The 17,817-nt window shown below is 35.4% G+C and overlaps 2 protein-coding genes across 3 annotated transcripts in view; one reads left to right on the top strand and one right to left on the bottom strand.

Annotated features, from left to right (window-relative positions):
- Positions 1-17,817, top strand: part of LOC128030927 (lysM and putative peptidoglycan-binding domain-containing protein 1-like) — a 36,861-nt gene that overhangs the window by 10,316 nt on the left and 8,728 nt on the right. The window contains exon 4 of one of the 2 annotated variants that reach the window (XM_052619021.1): positions 10,092-10,201. The exons of the other annotated variant lie outside the window; for it this stretch is intronic. The gene's annotated coding sequence lies outside the window, so the exon portion shown is untranslated. Of the gene's footprint in view, positions 1-10,091; positions 10,202-17,817 lie in introns of those variants that run through there. 2 annotated transcript variants of the gene reach the window in all.
- LOC128030195 (soluble guanylate cyclase 88E-like) lies at positions 6,157-10,560 on the bottom strand. Its single transcript, XM_052617674.1, has 10 exons — positions 10,530-10,560; positions 10,365-10,420; positions 10,104-10,280; positions 9,748-9,889; positions 8,605-8,730; positions 8,383-8,476; positions 7,738-7,867; positions 7,357-7,503; positions 6,953-7,099; positions 6,157-6,234 (listed from the first exon to the last, which is right to left on the bottom strand). The coding sequence occupies exons 1-10, from the start codon at positions 10,558-10,560 to the stop codon at positions 6,157-6,159; spliced, it is 1,128 nt and encodes a 375-aa protein (XP_052473634.1).

Genomic DNA, 17,817 nt, shown 5'->3' with positions numbered 1-17,817 from the left:
TTTTAAAATGAACCAACCTGATTACATTTTAATGCAGTTTAAGTACATTAGTACAGTCATTACATTCTGTGACATGGAACATCAAAACAACTATATTAATACTCATTTGAACAAATCTGCATGTTGTACACTTCTGTTAAACTGCGAAAGCAACATAATCCTAAGGTTTAACACAGCTTCTCCTTTATGAATCTAAACAGAGCAAAACTGATCTGGTGTTAAATGTTTCACTATATGTGGCTATTTAGATGCAAGATTATTTTTAATAGAAAATAAATATAACATTTGTTTGGAATATGGTTTCTTAAAACATCTGTTCTTAAACATCTGATTAAATCAGGCTTATGCTGGGCTTGATAATATTTTTGTGGGTTTTCTATTAAGTTTTCTTAATAATTAAATTTCTATTAAGTTTTCTCAAAACAAACTCAAATATAATATATAATATTATTTATTTTTTAAATAAGAAAACTCTTTATAAAACACTATTTAATAGAGTAAAATATATTAAGAATTACAATAAATAATTTAGCATTTTAATATTTGATTAAAATACATTAATACAATTAAATAAAATTATTATAAAATAATAATATTTATTAGTAAAATTAAAATGATAAATTAAATTATTTTAATGCAAATCGTTGTGCTAATGGATTTTTTGAGGCCCATACTGAGCTCATTTATACCTGTCAAGATGAGATGAGATTTACATTAATTTGATTATGACTTCTAACTTCTTAACAAAACATCAGAGAGGCAATCTAAAGTCAAGCTAATTAATTAATTTGAAACCTTTTCACTTAGAATTAGCTGAAATGGCCATCTGTATCCCTCCTCATTGAAAGGTTTGTCACAGACAAATAAATATTTTTAAAACTATTTTAAAAATAAACTTTTTTTCAGTGGTGTCGCCATTTATTATATCTTATTGTAATGCTTCTCATCAAATTACTTTAAAGTTTTAATTGTTTGACAATTTTCACTTATGTAAATGCTCCCTAAAAATGCCTTTGGTTTGTTTACTGGAGGCATTAGGGGATGTTTTCGTCCTTTTATTTATATATATATATATATAGATATAGATATAGATATAAAGATATAGATAGATAGATAGATAGATAGATAGATAGATAGATAGATAGATAGATAGATAGATAGATAGATAGATAGATATGTTAGAACTTTGTATTCTTAAAATTCTCCAGTGATGCATGAACCTTAAAATATTGTTAAATTAAAAGTGTAAAATATGCAGGATAAAGTTTATTTCCAAAAGGCCACAAGGCTAAAAAATTAAGGAAACATCCTTCTACACAAACATCCTTTGATAACTGAACGTATTATTTTCTTAGGCAGCCAGTTATATTATATATTCCATTTTAAACACTATGCAAACACAGATTGTAACACAAATAGAGAAGTGAAGTCTGCCATTGGAAAGCTGGGTCAAACAAGCACTTTATTTGCCCTTTTCTTTTGTAAACTTCATTGTTTAGTCACTAACATTAGAAACTGCTGTACAATGAACTGGTCTTGTGCAATAGAAAGTCACCCTCATGTCTGTACATTAGTAATGTCTATACTAAAGGCTGCTTATCTTTCTGCTATCTGAATGGAAACCATCTGGACTTGAGCTCTAATGCATAAAGACTACAAAAGGAATTGATGCATCTGGCTTGATTTGTGAAAGTTTTGTTTACAGTCTGTAATATTGCTTAGATCCATCACCTCAGCTGAATTCTCAAGCTATAGTAGTAGTAATACACATTTGTATGAGACTAGAATTGAAAGCATGACAATTGTGTTTTTCCGCAAAGCTATAGCGTTCAGGCAAAGTAAGAATTAAGCTTGTCTCCAAGACAACAGACAGGAAGTGTCGCTTAAGTGGTTTCCTGATGGATTCCTCTTTATCACTGAATGATATCTGACATGTTGTGTGTGTGTGTGTGCATGTGTGTAATGTATTTCAGCAATAAATACCCAGTTAGCTACAGTTTAATGAATGTAATGTGTTTTGGGATATTTGTGATAATGTAAATGTTATGACTGCCTTAATCAGGTAAAAAAAAAAAACATTTCCAGATTTCTGTTATATTTTCTTATTATATCATGTTCCTCATTTTTTTGTCTTTAGGCAGAGTTTGATGTAATATTGGCAAATTGTATTTGTGGCTTAACAGACTGAAATAGTTTGTTAAGTGGCAAGTATGTCATGTTAGTGTTTGTTTATCTTGTATCTCTGTGTTTACATGTGTGTGTGTGTGTGTGTGTGTGTGTGTATGCCTGTCTAAATGTAGGTGTATGTCTTTGGGTGTGCGTGTGTTCACATGCTATATTTAGGTCACTTGGTTTTATCTGATGTGTTCGCTCTTACTTGAGCAAAGTATGTGTTTCACAGCCATATTACAGCACTCATCAAATTATAAAGTCAAATGTAAACAATCACATTTAACATATAAGAGGTACAACAAACTCTTTGGTGTTACAGTAACCGAATGAATACAGGGATTCAGCACTATCATAGTAAATATCTCTAACGTTTAACATAAATGTTGTAACTGTACTAATATACACATTACAGACAGATACAAATCATGTGTGTTAATATTAATAAAACATTTAAATACAGCTATTCAAATAATGAGGAATTACTGTAGCAAACTGCACTTTCTGTTAGATACCCAGGCTTTGGATGACCTCTTTTATTTTCAGTAGATTTTGGTTTCCTGTGTTTCCTTTATTTATCTAAATAAAGTATGAAGCATGAAAAACATGATTTATTTTCCACAGCCAGATATTTATTCACTAAATTTAATCCCAGAATTTGCTACCTCAAATGCAGCTATTGGACCATTCCCTATTTTATCCATCTCTCCTGGCTATTTACAGCAGATTGCAGGCTGTGCTTCGCATAAGGAGGTTAGCTGGTAATCTCGAGTATTGATTTCTGAAACTGTGCTTTTTGCTGTTAAGCTTTGGAGCTGCATTCTCCTGGCTGCCAGCAGGGGGAGTGCTTTCCTGCGCATTAACAGAAGCGTTCTCTGCCTTCTCTCCTTTGTTATTCTGTGTCTTTTTAACATTTTCTTTATCCTGGGACTCATTGGTGAAAGTCTTTGGGTCTGTAGCGCCCTCTAGTGCTGGCAGAGTGTCAGGGGGCACGTCAGTGGGAGTGGGTTTGCCCTCAGCCTGCTCCTCATTGTGGGTGTTCATGTTTGATGGGGAATGTTTACTGTTGGTGCACCTGGAACTAAGGAGAAAAGGCATTGAAGATGGAAGAAGACAGTGTTAAGTCTATTTGTAAGGATTTCTGGAAAATATGAAAAACATGATGGATTAAAAAAATCCATAATCCATATAAGGTATTATCATGTTTCAGGCATCAAAAGAGTATTTTAAACTGACGAAAATTTCAAATGTGCATTTATGTTAGGCCCTCATATATTAAATGCTTGCTAAGAAGACCTGCACATGTTGTGTTTTGTATTTGTTGGTATGCTAGTGTTCCCACTAGGCCTTATGGACTAGCAAAAGTTCCTTAGTCAACTATTAAGCTTGTCAACCAGTTTTACCAGTTGTTTTTTCCCACCTGTTAGAATCTTCAGCAGGGTGGATCACATAGTGTTGCATTTGAGTTGTGTTTCTCCAAACTCACCCATTTGAGCTTCTGTCTTCTAATCTTTCTGCTCATTGCTATCGGAGCTCTGCTGGAGTCTTAAATGAGAGATCTTTGTTAATCTTCAGCCATAAAAATAAATAGCAAGCCTACCTCAGAGCACAACTTGTCTAGTTTTAACTCTAACCCTAATCAGACACACAAGAGCATGCTAACATGCTAATCAGTGCCAATCAATATCTTTGGGATCATTAGAAAATCACAGGCAGATGACTTTGATTAAGGTAGGAGCTAAATTCTGCCGCGCATTGGACCTCCAGAGCAAGATTTGAGGAACCCTACTCTAAGATCTTGAACTGGACAGAGTGGATTAGGACCTTGCTCACCCTTTGAATTGGGAAGCACTAAGAGGGGGATAACTTGTGCCCTGAACAGAGTGGAGAGAACTTTTAGCACATAGCCGTGTCTCAGTTTGAGGATGACTCTGCAGTCATTATGTCCAAACTCAAGACAGGAAGCACTGACTGACAGGTCTTGCAGGTTTCCCACTCGCTTGACAGATGCTAAAACCAGAAGGAGGGTGATTTTAAGCGACAATGTCCGCAAGTCGGCTGATTGGAGCGGCTCAAAAGGAGGATGTTGCAGGGCCCTGAGGACTATACACAAGTCCCAAGTAGGCACAACATGAGCAAGAGGCGTATTCAATCTCCGACTTCCCCTCAGAAACTTAGCGACTAGGTCCTTTCTGTCGCCTGACAGGCCAGCCATGAGATCGCGATTTGCCGTGATGGCTTCCACATATACTTTGAACATGGAAGGGGCGCAATGTTTAGATGCCTTGGCGCGCCATTTTTCTTGGGAACGTGGAAGTAGCGGCTGTAAAATCGGAATCGCTGTTCGCTAGAGGAAACGATTCCATGGTTCCTTCTGCAAGCAGATTTTGCACTTCAGAACGGAGAACATGAGCACTATTGTCCTTTATGAATTTTGAATAATGCCTCCGCAGTGAGGTGGCCTGCGAGCGAACAAGTAACCTCATTCTATGTGGCTGAAGCACTTAAGCAGGAAGTGGCGCATAAACTGTGACAACTTATGTGCTGCATGAAGCATTTTGCAAATCTGTCAGGCAGATGGCGAGTGGAGGTGTGCAGCGTATGCCTCTTCTCGAAGAGGAGTTTGCCATATCGTCTTATTCCAATGCCGTCAGAGGTTGGCAGGATTAGAAAAGTGTACACACACCAATAGGGGCGTGCCACATTTTGGTAAATTCATTGTGAACTTCTGGGTAAAATGGCACCGGTCTGTAGCAGAAGATTCGTTGACGACAGCCCAGTGTGCATCATTTGTCTAAATGGTGCAGGCAGGCTCTTCCAGAGCCAACCATTCTGTGCTGAGATTCTCCACAGCCTGGTGAGAATGTGAATCAGTTTGCTCTTTGTCAGCTCATAATAATCCATTTGGGAGAAGGGTGTCAGAATCCTCTCCGGAGAATGCCCAGTCTTCCAAATCTGAAGCTGTCAGTGATATAGAATCATAAGTGACAGCATTCTCCTATGATCTTCCTAAAAAGATCAAACTGCTTGTACACAAGGGGCACTGATCCTCAAGTGCTGCGTGAGACTCATGCTCTCGCAGTGAGAGCAGTCTGCCTCAGTGAGCAAAGCCTCAGTGTGGACATGGCCCAAGAACCAAATATATACACTACCGTTTGGGGTTTGGGGTCAGTAAGATTTTTTTGGCAAAGGATTTAACACTTTTATTAAGCAAGCATACATTAAATTGACATCAACTACTTTAGTAAAAAAAAAAAAAGTGTCATGGGTTCCACAACAATATTAAGTAGCACAATTATTTTAGACATTGATAATAAAAAGAAATGTTTCTTGGCCTTTTTAGAATGATTTCAGAAGGAACATGTGACACTGAAGACTAGAAATGCTGCTGTAAATTCTGCTTTGACATTGCATGAATAAAGTACATTTTAAAATATATTTTTATAACATTTCGCTATATTTTTGTTATACCACAGCCTTGGTAAAATATATATATATATATGGTGTACACATTTTGAATGATGTACATAGTTTTAATGTGCTTAATACTGTTGATATTGGAAGTGAAGAAGATGATTAGGTTCATTATGTACTGTGGTACAGTACCTTAACAAAAATCTTTCCTCGTTCTTCGATGATGTATGTTTCATGCTCCAGATGGTCTTTGGTGGTCTGACTGAAGTGGATTTGCATGCCCTAGCTGCACAGAAAGCAAGGGATTATATATAGCTTTTTAATTAACTGCATTTTCTTTAAAATGAATTTAAAATTACTCATTAATATTTTTATTGCAAAATGAGACCATTTAGTTTAGTTATTAGAGGCTGTTCATTTTTCTCTGTACTGCATAAGATTAAAGGGTTGCAGTTGCTAGTATGTGATGCTGTGTGAGTCTGGGTGTACCAACCGACATGGATCTGGATTTTGTCCCCGGTGGAGGGGTCTTTTTCGTTGATTAATAGAGCTCAACATGTCTAGAGCCATGTCTCAGATGTGGTGGGCATGGAATGTGGTCTTATTGGGCACACATGCCACAACCATGTAGGCATCCCTAATGGTCTCCACCTGAGGGGGAAAGAACATTTGTTGCCATTTCACTCAATTTTGAAAGAATGATGGTAAAGATTAAAAGATTTTAATTTAAAGAAATATTTAGTAGTAAAAAATAGGGACGTACTGATATAAAGATTCTAGCAGATACCACTAAGCTGATTTTTTCGAGTTTTTATATTCAAAATGCACTGGTTTCTCATCCGAAATATATATATAAAATATTTTTTTATGTCATGGTTAATAATAAAACCTTTAAAGACATTTAATGATACATAATGTATAATAAATGTATATTCATGCTGTTCAACTTACAGTACTATTCATCAAAAACCATGAAAATATATATCATGGTTTCCACAAAAATATTAAGCAGCACAACTATTGTGTTGATAATACTAATATGATTGTTTCTTCAGAACCAAATTAGCATATGATATCTGACGGTCCATTTTTTAGCAAATAAATCCAGTCTTAGTTAGCAGAAGAGACTTCTTTCAAAAGCATTTAAAAAAAAATCTTTTTAACATTCATATTTCCAACATCAACTGATATGTATACTTGTAAAAAAAAAAAAATCTAATATAGGCAGAAAAATGATATATTGTGCTGATATATTGTGACTTCCTTGTAAAGAAAAAGCAGAGGACTCTCTTGAAGGTCTTTAAGGTCAAAGAACATGCATTAGAATCTATTCTGTTGTGTCAAGTTGCTTTCGTTTGAGTTATGTTACTTTATAAACATTGTGTTTCTCGCTGAGTGTGTCAAAAACGATGTAGATCTCATTTAGCATGTCCACCACCTGCATGGGGGTGATGTGGATCCAGATCTCATTAAACTTCACCACATCAGTGAACAGGATGGTGAAGTCTGGGTACACCTGGAGGGAGATAGCAGATCAAGAACGCCACTTATAAACAGCCGGACAGCATTGCAGAAAAAAAAAAAAAAAAACTGCTTTTCATTGTATTTTGTTATCTCTCTTGAGATCTTGATCGTGTTTAAATCACAATGGTCTGTGTAAAAAAAAAAAAAAAAAAAGTGTACTAAAGCCAACCATTTTTCCAGTCAGTCAATATTTAGGGAAATTCATGTGAATTGTGTGTTTAATGGGTGGGTTAGTGTGAAAGTGTGTACCTGACATGTCTCCAGAGCTGTTATTCCCTTGCGGAGACTGTCCGCTACTGCTTTGGGGATCATGGCGAACAGCAGGGAGTCTCCTCTCTTCTTCTCCTCATCCAGCTTTTTAATGATCTCCTGCAGCTGTGCATACTTCTGCTGCTCCTGTAGGTGGCACAGTGAGAGTTCAGCCTGTCATTTGCATATTATTTCTAGGTGCATAGACACAGCTAGAGACTTAATAGCTAGAGACACAGCTACTTGAGTCAGTCCATGGCAGAAATTCTGCTACATAACTCCTTTTATATAAACTGAAATAAAATGTGTCTCTTTGGTTATGGATTACGATATTTGTAAATCTAGATTTTGAGCTCGGTGGCATCAGCGTGGCAATCATACCTGGTCAAGTGCCAGTTGCAGCTCGGCTGATTGCTGTGTTCCTGCCAGGATGAGCTCTCTGCTGGAGTCGTGCAGATTTAAATCATTGACGTAAACACCCATTTTTATCATGTCCTCCACTGTCTCAATACTGTACAAAGGAGTATACGTTTTAACACAGACTTAAACATTTTAGCTATAATCTTACATCTGTTATAATCTTATAATCTTACATCCTGTGGTTAAACTGTATCTCTGTATCTACAGATCTGACAATTGTAAACTCATAATTACACATTTTAAAGGTGCCATATCTATTTGTTATTATTATTTCTTTTATTTATTGTTGATTTTAAGGACATATTTGTTTGCTCTTGAACACTGAACATTTTTTTCTGCAGTATTGGACTATGTCCATTGTAAAACAAAACTAGTCTCAGAGGTCTTTTAAAACTAAATAAGGACATTTCTGGCATTAGGGAAATTTTTATATTATAAACAGACCTCAGGATTAAACTAAATGGTTTAAGAGTGCAGGATTTGATACCTATGAAATGACTTGACAGAGAAGCCTTGATTGTCAGTTTTATGTGGCCATAACTAAACTGCTGTTTTCCATTAGCTTAGGGGGCAATGTTGTAAACACGTGAGATCATGAGAGCTTACATGGGAGTTCCTAGAAAGATGAGGGAGTCCCACTGAGGGACATACTTCATCTGGCCCTTGAGGTGGAGAGGCTTTTTAGGGGGCTCCCACATGTCTTCAAATATGGTTTCACTGAGTCAAGTTTAGTTTTCAAAACGGAATAATGATTGCTATTTCATAGACTTGATACAATTTCTTGTTGTTTTCATGCCAGTTTAGCTTATTCAGAGAATCACTTCTAACCGGTGACAGTCTGAAAAGCCAGCAAATCGATGTCCTCTCCTCCACAATTATTTGAGCTGTTGTACTGAGTCAGAGAGCTGCTGTATTTCTGATCCGTCCACTTCATTTCCTCCATCACTTTAATATCTGAGGGAACAGCAGAGGCACAGTGACACAAGTCAGCATGAGATGTTTTAGGATATTATCTGCTTTAATCAGAGGCAAGACGTTTGGGTGTGAACTGTCACATATCTGATTTTAGATGTCTAAGGTTCTGATTGGTCAGTGTGGTTTCACGTCATCTTTCACAAAGATTTATTTACACATTGGTTAGTGTCATACTGTACAGTATAAGAGTGTATATGGCTTTGAAAAATCTCCATTTTCATAAAAAGTTTACATTTAATGTATCTAAAATGTCATATGGTGTAACCATTGTAAACAAACAAACAAACAAACACTATCAACCATTTGGGGGCAGTTTTTTTTTGTTTCTGAAAGATGTCTCTTATGCTAAGTTGCTTATATTTGATAAAAAATACAATAATATTGTGAAATATTATTACAATTTTAATTCTCAGCAGCCATTACTGCTGGCTTCAGTGTCACATGCTTCAGAAATCATTCTAATATGCTGATTTGGTGCTGAAGAAACATTTCTCTTTATTACAGTAAAAAAAAAAATAGTTGTGCTGCTCAATATTTTTGTGGAAACATGATAAAAAAAAAAATTTTTAGGATTCTTTGATGAATAGATTTAATTTATATTTTTTTATATTATAAATAAATTATTTAATATTAAAACTTTTGTAATATTATAAATGTCTTTATTCCAAAATTTGTATTACAGTAATTTTATGGTTCTTTGCTAAATGAAAGTACTTTTCCCCCAATAAATAAATAAATAGATTGAATGGTAGTGTATTTTTAAAGGTAAAAAAAAAAATTGTATTTTTGATAAATTATTGGAAATACATAGATAAATTATTTAACGTCACATCACTCACTTAAAAGAAACAAACTACTATGGATATTTTGTTTTCAGCTGCCAATAAGAGTTTACTGACATATTTGACCAAAATTCCACAGATTTACTCCCCAAAAAACTGCTTAAAAATTGTAAAAACATTCAGTTTTGGCTTCACAATTACTAATTTACTGTACCTCTCTCTTCCTTTTTGGGTTTTTCACTCTCATCTTTCTCCTCTGGTTCTTCTTTGCTGAGTTTAGGGATGTTGGCCTTCTGCTTACTCTCCACCACAGCCTTAGACAGCAGTTCAAACACATTGTTGAGATGAGTGTAGATCTGAAAGAGCACACACCAGCACAACGCTTTTTCAGGACATAAAAGCCCAGATTAAGAAAAGAAAGCATAAACATATTTTTAGATACTTTCAAGCTGCGTTGTCTTTGGATCTGTTCCCCTCCCGTTTACTCACATTATCCCAGCTGAATTCCAGCATGGGTCGCACCAGGGTAAACTCCTCATTGACCTTTTTGCCCTACAGATCAGAAAACACCTCTTTCCAACCATCTCCGATCCGATACATGGTCATGTCTCTGGGGAATATCACGCTGAAGGGGAACATGTCAAAAAAGATTCCTCGCTTCATGGGCAGTCTCTCATAGCCTGGAGCTGTTTTCTGCTGGGGCATACGGTGCTTAAACGCAGCATTGTCAAAATTAATCTTGTACACCTTCAGAAAGAGAGTGAGAAGATCAGAAACGTGAGAAATAAAGAATAACAGAGCACAGAGAAAGGTAAATGTTTGGACTCCTACCACATATGTCATTTTCTCTGTTTCCTCTTTTGACAGAATCTCCACCTCAATGTCTGCTATATTGGAAATTTAAACACACTGGCGCTACAGACACTGTGGACTGACCAGTTTTCATTGTGTAAGATCTAATCAAATCTAAGCTTTACTTTCAGATTATTATTTTACCTTCCACATCTCTCAAGATATTAATATCCATTTTCAGAAAGAACACGTATAGAGGTCACCATTAAGCTCATCCTGTTAATATGGTAACTGTTCAAAGAATAATTGCTGAAAAGTAGGAAACTATTGTACAGTTTTTGGAATGTAAATTATATTAGTTTGGGTTGGGTCAAATCTGCCGGAAATCTTAGTACTTCACCCGTAATAAATATTATTAAACAGATAAGCAAATTCACACTATCACACCTGCTGCTGTTCTGAATATACTCTCCTCAACATGTCTGTTACCTTTGACAAACTGTGTGAATCCTTTCCTGGTTGAACGGTAGTGCAGGGTTAGACTCGTCTCACCTTCTTCCTCTACACAGAAATTGGGTGGCTGGACTTTAGGGAAGGCGAAACGGAAGTACTCATGCAGGACAGGTTATCTAGCTCATTGATGAAATCTCGTAGATTGCGCCCCAGTACCTGAGACAGAGATATTAGAAAAAGATTGAAAAGCTAAGTAAAATGTGTATACAATTGTAGAAGTAACCACTGAGAAAGCCCAATAAAGAAAACTAAAAGAAAAATGGTATACACGTACAAACGTTAGGGGTTAGTAAGATTAGGGTTAGTTCACCAAGGGTGTATTTTTTTATTTATTTGATCAAAATAGAGTAAAATACAATATATTATAAAATATTTAACAATTTAAATGAACTGTTGTCTATTTTAATATTTTTTGAAATATAATTTATTTCTGTATCAAAAAGCTGAATTTTCAGAAACCATTAGTCTTCAGTGCCTCAAGGTCCTTCAGAAATCATTCTAATATGCTGATTTGCTGCTCTACATTTCTTATTATTAATGTTAAAACAGTTGACTTAATGTTTTTTTGTGAACTGATACTGTTTAAGAATTCTTTGGATAGAAAATTGAACAGCAAATATATTTTTTTTTGTATGAGTGTAAAAGTTTACTTTACTGTGACTTTTGATCAATTTAAAGCATCCTTGCTTTCTTTGAAAATCACCTTTAAGATCCTCTCATAGCCATAGTTTCCTATCCGCTTGACCATGTAGACCCCGAAAGCGTACATAAGCTCATTGTGAGTCTTTCCCAAAACCTCTCCCACTGCCTTTGCCAATCTTAAAATCAGATTATCACTGGAATAGCAAACACCAGCATTGTTAAGTGATCCAGATGCAATCTATGGCACTTCATTTATCAGATATGCGACTCTTGGGACTAACTTGTACATCTGGTGTCAAACAAATTTGAGGTGCGGGATCTCCGCTCTGGCCTCGATTAGCCTCCATATGTCCTCTCCATATGATTCATTAATGTAGTCATTCACTGTTTCCAAATACAGGCCATACATCTTCAGGGGGCTTGGAACCTCCACTACACTTCCCCAGAAATCTGATGAGCCTGCAGAGAGCACAATATCTGGATCTGAGACGCTTCAGTGACATCAAGAGGCTTTTAGTTAAGCTTTTAGATGGGAAAAATCAATATAATGCCCAAATAGACAAGGTGCATAAACAAGCTGAGATTTATAGAGGACTTGAAGATGTAAACATATAATTCATCTCTGATATGATTAAACTGTCCAGTTTTAAATATTTTAGTTTTCATATTTTTGCAGACAATTTTGTGTGAGAGCGTCTGTGTTGCTTATTCATGCTCTTTTTTGTTGTTGTCTATTTGTGTAAAATGCTGTTTTGTTTGATCGATGAGTTCTATATAATATTCTGTTATAAACCATCTCCCCTGTGACAGGCTATTTAAAACCCAACATCCTCTATAACCCCTATATTAATGTACAAAATATATATATATAACAGATAAAACAGTCTATAATACAAATGAACACCCAATTTGATTAAACTAATAGCTCAATAGATGACAGAGGAGTAAGAATATGTATGTGGCTTACCTGCAGACCCTCAGTCCTCTGTATTAAGTCAGAATTTGGCTAAAGCAGAACCTTCTCTCTCCCTCTTTCTCTCTCTTAGTCTCTCTCTCTCTTTAAACGCCTGTTTTTGACACCTGAAGCACTTCATACTCCTTTCTGTCAGGACAATGGCCACACAGGCGAAAACAGGACAGCAGGTGTGTGTTTGTGGCAGGTGCTAATCAGTACTTAAGCATGTACAGTACAGGCCTCATGCATGGTCACCTTTCTCCTTATCATTAAAATTTGTTTCTGTAAATGAACTATAATTCTGAAGCTATCCACTTTTTATGTGAGATTTTTTTTTTCCTATAATGAACCTGCTTTCAAACACACAAACACACACGCACACACACGAATTACTTATTATTGACTTCAGTTGTTTTGTTTTTTTTGTTACTGAGCTATGATATCTCCTATCCATTGTGGAATCATTTATATTGTCATTAAGGCATGTTTTATTATGTTGATGAATCTACTGTCATTCATTGCGATAGCCGAGGATTAAAATATAATTAATATTATGCATTTCCGTCTTTAAAACATATTGGATAAGAGAATTAGAAAGAGATTAATAAAAAGAGTATTATGAATGAAACCTATTATGCAATGAATATAAAAACTGTACTAACCTAATATAAGTACAGGAAATTCATGCATACATTCTGTATTTATTTTAACGTATTGAAAATTGCACATATATGTCAACATTTGAGTAGATAAATAATAATATTCCAGTTGTTTTAAATCATTTTAAAGTAAACAAAAGATCTAATCAAAAACGTATGAATTATTAACTTCCCCCTCCCTCTCCTCGAATTGTAAAATGGTCAATGAAAGCAGATTCTTCTGTTGTCCATCTGTGTATTACTTTAATTATCCGCTAGGGGCCACTGTTGACGCATCGCCTTTATTGACTCAACGCTGCAAGCAGCATAACGTCTAGGCTGTTGCTCTTGACTATCAAACGACTTATTATCGATGATTTGCAACGCAAATAAATAATTTGCATCATATTTATCCTGTATATCTATCTATCTATATCTATCTATCTATCTATCTATCTATCTATCTATCTATCTATCTATCTATCTATCTATATATATATATATATATATATATATATATATATATATATATATGTATGTGTTTGTGTGTGTGTGTTTGTGTGTGTGTGTGTGTGTGTGTGTGTGCGCGCGCGCGCGCGTGCGTGTGTGTGTCAGTGCTCGCGAGCGTGTGACATATACGCGCATCTCGTGCTTGACAGTGCAATTAGTGGTGTGTGTAGAACGGACCGGAGAAGCGAGAATTATGTTCCTGTAGCTTCCTCACGAGCCAATAATTAGCATGTCTTTGTTTCCAGTCTCCCAAGGAAACCTTTTCAGCACCTCTCTCTCTATGATTTATTTGAATAATAAAAAAGGGTCATATACAAGTCCACCAGGTACTACTTGTCTTTCTAATTTTTGTTAATTTCTTTATTTCTCTGCATAACTGTACAGTATAAGTTACAGTAGGTCATAATGTCAGTGATGAACATTAGGGTTTAATTTTTAACAATAAATTGTATATTCTCCCCCCCCCCCCAAGGAAACTTATGTTTTCTTGTTTTACACAGACATGTGGGAATATGATAAAAAGTAAAACATTTTACATATTAAACAGTGGCATATTTTATATTGCACATTTAATTTGTGTTTTTAGATATTGTTTGCAAATACATGTTTAATCTCAATTTTAAATTGTTCAAACGTATGTACTCTTCAATTCTATTTGATTGTATAATAATAATGAGCTATTTTAATAATAACAAGTTAGTTTTAGTATTTTGTTATTGTATCCATGAGAATATGAGAAATTAACTTTCAACCATAAACCTTCCTGTTATAAATATTCAGTTAAGTATGTGACAACTAGCGCCAATCTCCAACTTATATTCAAATGATTTCTTTGAGACATTGCCTCCAGAACCTTCACATGTTTTCATCCAGCGAGATACTTTTACTCTTGCCTCTGAGGATTATGCATGACGAATACCTCGATCATTTGTTTGCATTAGCATTTCAGCTTTGTGAAATCTTTCGAAAATCCCATGTCAGTCTATCTGTGAGGCAAATCAGGAGCTCTCAGAGGAGCTATGAAGCCGTGTGTGTGTGTGTGTGTGTGTGTGTATGTGTGTGTGTGTGTGTGTGTGTGTGTGGAAGTTGAATGCAGCATATGTGAATGTGTGTGTATGAATGTGTGGGAGGACAGCATGCTTATGGTTGCAAAGCCAATGCTCTGCAAACCTCTGCAGAATTTATGTTTTATTCTTATGGCGGGTTAAGGAATTACATAAAACATGTTATTGATTTGTTGTTTTGTATGTAATGAAGTAAGAAAGTTGGAATAATTTTGAGACCTACAGTACATCTCTCCAGCACTCAGCTGGCACTGTGAACTTGTGTGCTTGTGTAATGACACGATTTTATGTTTGTCAGCCTGTATGTGTGTTGCTACTTCACGGCTCAGTGATGGATGAATCGTGTTTACATCACATAAAAAATATGACTAATGCACGTACATGGCTGCACATCCTGTGGTCTGACACTGATGGATTTCACTGATGGATTTCATGCATAATAAGGCCAGACGCTTTCAGGACCAGTAGTCAGAGGCAAGAATGCAAATACCCCCATTATATCTAATATGTATTCACTCATAAATGTTAATTCAATGAGTGTGCGTATTTACCACTAGAATGACTCCATGGAAATATTGCCACATTTTCAAATATGAACTCACTATTTGGCAAATGATTTGTGTGGTCCCTGTAGATAGGATTGAGTCTGCAGCTTATTTAATAGGAACGTGACCATACAAAGGCAATGTGGATAATTCACACGTTGTGAAAATGGAAATTTCTTGGCAGACAAGCCTGAAGCCATTATGCCCCATAGATGAATCCTAAATACCCATCTGCATCTGTTTCCTATTTCTCCTCTTTCTTTCTTCCCCCTCTCAATTCGCAATTCTCACTGAGACCTTAACGTTCTTGTCTATCGATGGCATAATTTTATCTACAGCCGCAAGGGTTCATGTCTAACCACACAAGCAGTTCAAACTTCTATGATCACTTCACTTTTAGCTCAAAAGCCAAATGCCTGTTTCATATTCATGCGGTGATCTTCCAGTGAACATTTTTACCATTTGAGGACGACAACTGCAGAGCCCCAGGGAAGCACAGACGTTTCATTTTGTGCTTTTAATGAAATTATTGATAACAATATTGATTTCGGAGAGGTTGGTGTGACCTTGACATTTGCTTGGCAGGCTTTAAGAAGGATGTGAACCAGACATTGTTTTGATTTATATCGCCATAACACATCAGGTCAGTTTGTTTTTTATTAGGGTGGTGGATAACAGATTGATGACACAGACTTGTAGGAGGCAGTTTAAAAAACACCCATATTCAATATGTTCTGTGCTTTCAGTTGAACTTTCAATTGTATAGGAGCGAAAACTCCTATATTAAAAGAATAATATTTAAAGAACAGTTTTGTGATTTTTATTTTTTTGGATTATTTTAAAATTAAAGCATATGAAAGGCACATAAGTAAATATCGTCATTTTAGACCTGTTTAAAAAATGTAAGTTAATATTCTGCAATGACTTATTCAATGAAGTTTTGCTTATACCTGTGGGATTAACGGGGGAAATCTGTAGATTTTTTATGCTCAGTTAAATGGATCACAGTTTTCTTTACAACAAAGATTGTTAAATACTTTGGGAAATATATTACAGTTGTACTGGAGTTTGCGTTCAGGGTGTTAGGCCCCCTAAAACTGAATGAATGTACAATGTACAAGCTCTAACTTCAGTTGCTTTACTGGTATTTCTCAAACTAAAGATCAAAGATCATCACAGACTTTTAGAACATGTAGTTTAGGAAACAAAACTCTCAGTGAAATCAGATTCGATGAAAGAAGTTTTTGATAAAATGAATATTAGATCTAACTAGTCACATTAATCAATTTCACTGTATGTATTGGTTGCCAGTCGGGTATATTTGAGTTTAGTCTACCAAGTTCAACCAATGATTTTCATTACTATGAAGATGGATACATTTTTACCAGGGTTCATTACCAGCTTTTTTGGGTAGGTTATATTTTTTTGATCACTGATCTCAAACAGAGGCTGGGCCAATCAGCTGTGAGCAGAGTGATGAATCTTTGATACACTGAAGTCATTTGCCCTCTATCTCTCCCTCCAAACTAAAGAATGCTTCACAGGAAAAGGCTTTCATAAATCCACATAATCGGCTTTCCATAATAATTATTTGAGAGATATAGATTTTCAGGAGAGAGGGTCTCATGCTTTGTCAGCATTTTCACATTAAAAACAAATGATTAGTTTGTATATCTTTGCAAGTGCTATCTTTGCAAAAAATACATTCTGCAGGTCCGATTGTAAGGTGCAGAACATTAGTAATGATTTTTTTCAGTGAATTTTTTTGTAAGTTAAAGGGATAAATCAGTGGGTGGCGACTTAGAATCATTGAATAGAATCATTGAATGATTCACTCAATCATTTGTATGTTGAATGAATCAACATACAACATAATTCAGCATATATATATATATATACTGATTCATTTTTCCAGCATAAATTAGTGTATTGAATGAATTAGTACAATTTATGACAGACTAATAGAGATTGAATCATTAACTCAACCAATTTGTTCACAAGTCCACATGATCACAATCATTTAAGAAATACTCCTTCTATCTGTTGCTTAGAGATTTTGTGGAAATCTTTTCTGTTGGCGGGGGAAAAATAGTAACTGGGAACATTGCGTACAGTATGCAAGTTGTTAAATATTAACTTATCTATTGAAATGTTTGCAAAATCACATTCTCAATTCTGATATTGTATGGTCAAAACACAACTGTGCTTATTTGGAAAAAACGTCATCTCTTGCTTGTGGGACATTGGATAAATATACAAATATAATGTAAATTTGTATATCTAGTACAATAGTTTAATATAATTTCTCATGAATAATTATTAATATTAAAATAATATAGCTTAATCCCTCTTCAATTTAACTGTAATGCATTATAGTGCTGCAGTGACCCATTTTCGTTAGCCAAACCAGAAGGTATCATTGTTTCCTTGTTTCCTTATCAAAAGGCCAGTAGGATTTTTTCATTGGCTTTTTGATAATTGCAGAAAACTGACCAACAAAAGTTTGTGTTGTTACATGCTTTGAGCATCAGGATAATCTTCATAATTGAACACTATTATATTCCGGCTCTAGAGAGGTCGTGGGTTTGAGTCTTGGTAACGGCAGGGATTGTTGTTGAGGGGAGT

The sequence above is a fragment of the Carassius gibelio genome, chromosome A16 (assembly GCF_023724105.1).
Source record: "Carassius gibelio isolate Cgi1373 ecotype wild population from Czech Republic chromosome A16, carGib1.2-hapl.c, whole genome shotgun sequence".
NCBI classification, from domain to species: domain Eukaryota; kingdom Metazoa; phylum Chordata; class Actinopteri; order Cypriniformes; family Cyprinidae; genus Carassius; species Carassius gibelio.
This window is presented reverse-complemented; position numbering and strand designations above follow the sequence as displayed.